The sequence below is a fragment of the Gastrolobium bilobum genome, unplaced genomic scaffold (genome assembly GCF_033153095.1).
Source record: "Gastrolobium bilobum isolate Gb01-03AN ecotype WA unplaced genomic scaffold, APGP_CSIRO_Gbil_v1 utg45536, whole genome shotgun sequence".
NCBI lineage: Eukaryota > Viridiplantae > Streptophyta > Magnoliopsida > Fabales > Fabaceae > Gastrolobium > Gastrolobium bilobum.
The window spans coordinates 184,002-187,373 of record NW_026896177.1 but is presented as its reverse complement, the minus strand read 5'-3'; the positions used below and the strand labels follow the sequence as shown (position 1 = coordinate 187,373).

The window sequence follows — 3,372 nt, the reverse complement described above, 5'->3', positions numbered from 1 at the left end:
ATAAAGTCCATTGATAAATCCTCCCAAATGTTGATAGGAATGGGAATTGGTTGGAGCAAACCCGCAGGTGCTTGGGTCTGGTATTTAACTTGTTGACAAACTAAGCAAGAATGAACAAAATTCTTGACAGCAGTGTGCCAATTGGGCCAAAAGAAACTGGCAGATACTCTGGCCAATGTTTTCTGAATCCCTGTATGACCACTCATGAAAGTGGAGTGACTCTCTTGTAACACTTGATGAACTAAAGGAGAAGAAGGATCTAATAAGAGCTTCCCTTTATAAAACAGCAAACCATCATGTACCTTATAGTGCAAAGCAGTAGTAGGATCAGCAGTAATGCGTTGATATAACTGTTGAAAGAAGGGTGAAGACATATTCTCTTGTCTTAAGGTTTCCAACAATTCAACCTGAACAGTGGCAGCTGCCATTAAAGACATGAGAGCAGGACATCGAGATAAAGCATCTGCAGCTTGATTCTCCTTACCAGGCTTATAGACAATGGAATACTCAAACCCCAAGAGCTTGGTCAAGTAATATTGTTGTTCAGGTGTCTGTATCACTTGATCTAAAAGACTCCTCAAGCTTTTCTGATCAGTTCTTATGAGAAATCTCCTGCCTAACAAGTATTGCCTCCATTTCTTTACAGCCTCTGTAATGGCATAGAGCTCCCTAACGTATGCAGAGGCCTTCTGCATCCTCAAGGCTAATTTCTTACTGAAATAGGAGATAGGATGTTCTTGTTGAAGCAAGACTGCACCCACTGCTAAGTCAGAAGCATTTGTTTCAACAGTAAAGTCTTGAGTGAAATCAGGCAAAACTAAGACAGGTGCTGTTGTCATGGCCACTTTTAGATTGTCAAAAGCTTGTTGAGCTACAACACTCCAAAGGAAGGAATCCTTTTTTAACAGTTCAGTGAGGGATGTGGCAATAGCTACATAATTACGAATGAATCTTCTATAGTAGCCCGTTAATGCTAAAAAACCTCTAAGTTCCTTAAGGTTCTTTGGAATAGGCCAATCTAGCATAACCTGGATTTTGGTATGATCCATCCTTATGCCATCTGCAGATACCACATGGCCTAGATAATCCACCTCCTTTTGTGCAAAGGAACACTTACTTCTTTTGATAAAGAACTGATGTTGTTGTAGAGTAGAAAGGACAATTCGGAGCTGTTGCAAGTGAAGCTCCATTGTGGGACTGTATATTAAAATATCATCAAAGAAAACAGCCACAAATTTTCGAAGATAAGGTTGCAAAATAAGATTCATAGTTGCTTGAAATGTAGATGGAGCATTGGTTAAGCCAAAAGGCATTACCAAAAACTCATAGTGACCTTGATGCGTACGGAAAGCTGTCTTGTGCACATCATGAGGATGAACCCGAAGTTGGTGATAACCAGCCCGCAAATCCAACTTGGAGAAGTACTGTGAGCCCCCTAACTCATCCATTAGCTCATCCGTGGTTGGAATGGGAAAGCGGTCTTTGATGGTGATGTTATTTAAAGCTCTGTAGTCAATGCAAAAGCGCCAAGTCCCATCTTTTTTTTTTAACTAGAAGTACAGGAGAAGAGAAAGGGCTGGTACTGAGCCTTATGAAACCAGAATCAAGCATGTGTTGTACCTGTTTTTCAATCTCAGCCTTTTGATAGTGTGGGTACCTATAGGGCCTCACATTAATTGGAGAAGCATGTGGTTGTAGGTGAATCTCATGGTCTAACAGCCTGTGAGGTGAGAGTGCTGTAGGCTCCTTGAATAACCCCTCAAATTCAGAAAGTAAGAGTGTAACTTCAGGACAGTGTGCAGGTGGTGGGTCTATTGTAACCGAATCCAACAGTGTGAGTTGAAACATAGAGGCAACCTGATCATGATGTTGTAATCTTCGAAACTGATTCAAAGATATAGGACCTGTATGCTTATCTCCTTGTAACTTGATTGACTCTCCTGCCCAAACAAACTCCATAGTAAGTTTGCTATAATCGAGCACCACTGGACCCAGAATTTGGAGCCATTGGACACCCAAGACCATGTCAGCACCTTGAATTGGGAGAACATAGAAGTCCACTAGGAAAACGTGCTGCTGTATTTGAACAGGTACAGCTTGACAAAATCCCTCACATTTGAGAGTCTGGCCATTCCCAACCATGACATCAAAATGCTGATCAGAAGACATAGGTAAGTTGAGAGCTGCTACCACTTTTGGTTGTAAGAAATTGTGTGTGCTGCCACCATCCACCAACAAACTCATTTCGGATTTGCCAATATGGCTATTGAATCTAAGTGTTTGAGGGACCATAATGCCTGACAGGGCATGAAGGCTAATTTGTGGTGTCACAGAGTCAGGGCAATCAGGAGGAGTGCTCATCATGGAATTGTTGTCTTCTGGTATGATATCATCAGAAGAGTGGGAGAATTCTTCATCCGGTACAATCAAAATGTGGACAGAGGCTTTACACTTATGACCAAAGAAATATTTATCACCACAAGTAAAACAAAGATTTTTGTCTCTTCGTTCTTGTATTTGGCTCTGGGAAAGTTTGTGAGTATATGGTTTCGGTGGATAAGTTGCAGTAGTAGGGGTAGTGGTTTTTGGTGGAAATGTAGGTGGTACAGTTTTTGGGGTTGGTAAGAGTGGAGGGTATGGGGAATGCAATTTAGGTGGATAGGGAGAGAACGGTTTAGGGGTGACCTCTTTGAGGGACAACTTTGCTTCTTGTATTTTAGCCAAAGAGATTGCACGAGTCATTGAAGAAGGTTGAAATGAAGCAACTTCTTGTTGAATAATAGGTTTCAATCCTGATACAAAACAACTGAGTAAAAACGATTCAGATAAGCCATGGACCTTATTGGATAGTGTCTCAAAAGCTTCCTGATATTCCAAAACTGAGCCATTCTGCATGAGCTTGGACAATTGTCCTTGGTAATCCTCTAATTCGGATGGGCCAAAACGCACCTGTAGTGCTTGAAGAAAGGAATCCCAAGATGCAACAGTGGTGTTCTTGCGTACCCATTGGTACCAAGCCAGAGCCTTGCCATCAAAATAAATTGGAGCAATACGAAGCTTCTGATCTTCGTCTATGCTGTAAAATTCGAAGAATTGTTCGATTTTGAAGATCCACCCCTGTGGATCGCAGGAACCATCAAACTTGGGAACTTTGAGACGAACATTACGGGCTGCGTGATTATCTTTCAGGGAACTGTGATTGGATGTCGTACCTGATGTTGCTGTGTAATCTCGATGATTATCAAAGATTGCATCAAGCTTGCATGCAATTTCCTGAATTTTTTTTGTCATTTGCTCCTTCAAAACCTCGATTTCAGCTTGTGTGTGGTCTAATCTGTCATCGAATGTGCGGGTTCTAGTTTCAGGGGCCAT

General features: G+C 41.6%; 1 protein-coding gene across 1 annotated transcript; it reads right to left on the bottom strand.

The window, feature by feature from the left end:
* Positions 1–1,512: 1,512 nt before the first annotated feature.
* Positions 1,513–3,372, bottom strand: LOC133298114 (uncharacterized). The gene has a single exon (XM_061497348.1). The coding sequence runs from the start codon at positions 3,370–3,372 to the stop codon at positions 1,513–1,515; it is 1,860 nt and encodes a 619-aa protein (XP_061353332.1).

Coding starts and splice junctions, on each gene's coding strand:
- LOC133298114 (XM_061497348.1), bottom strand. CDS start 3,372: ATGGCCCCTGAAACTAGAACCCGCACATTCGATGACAGATTAGACCAC.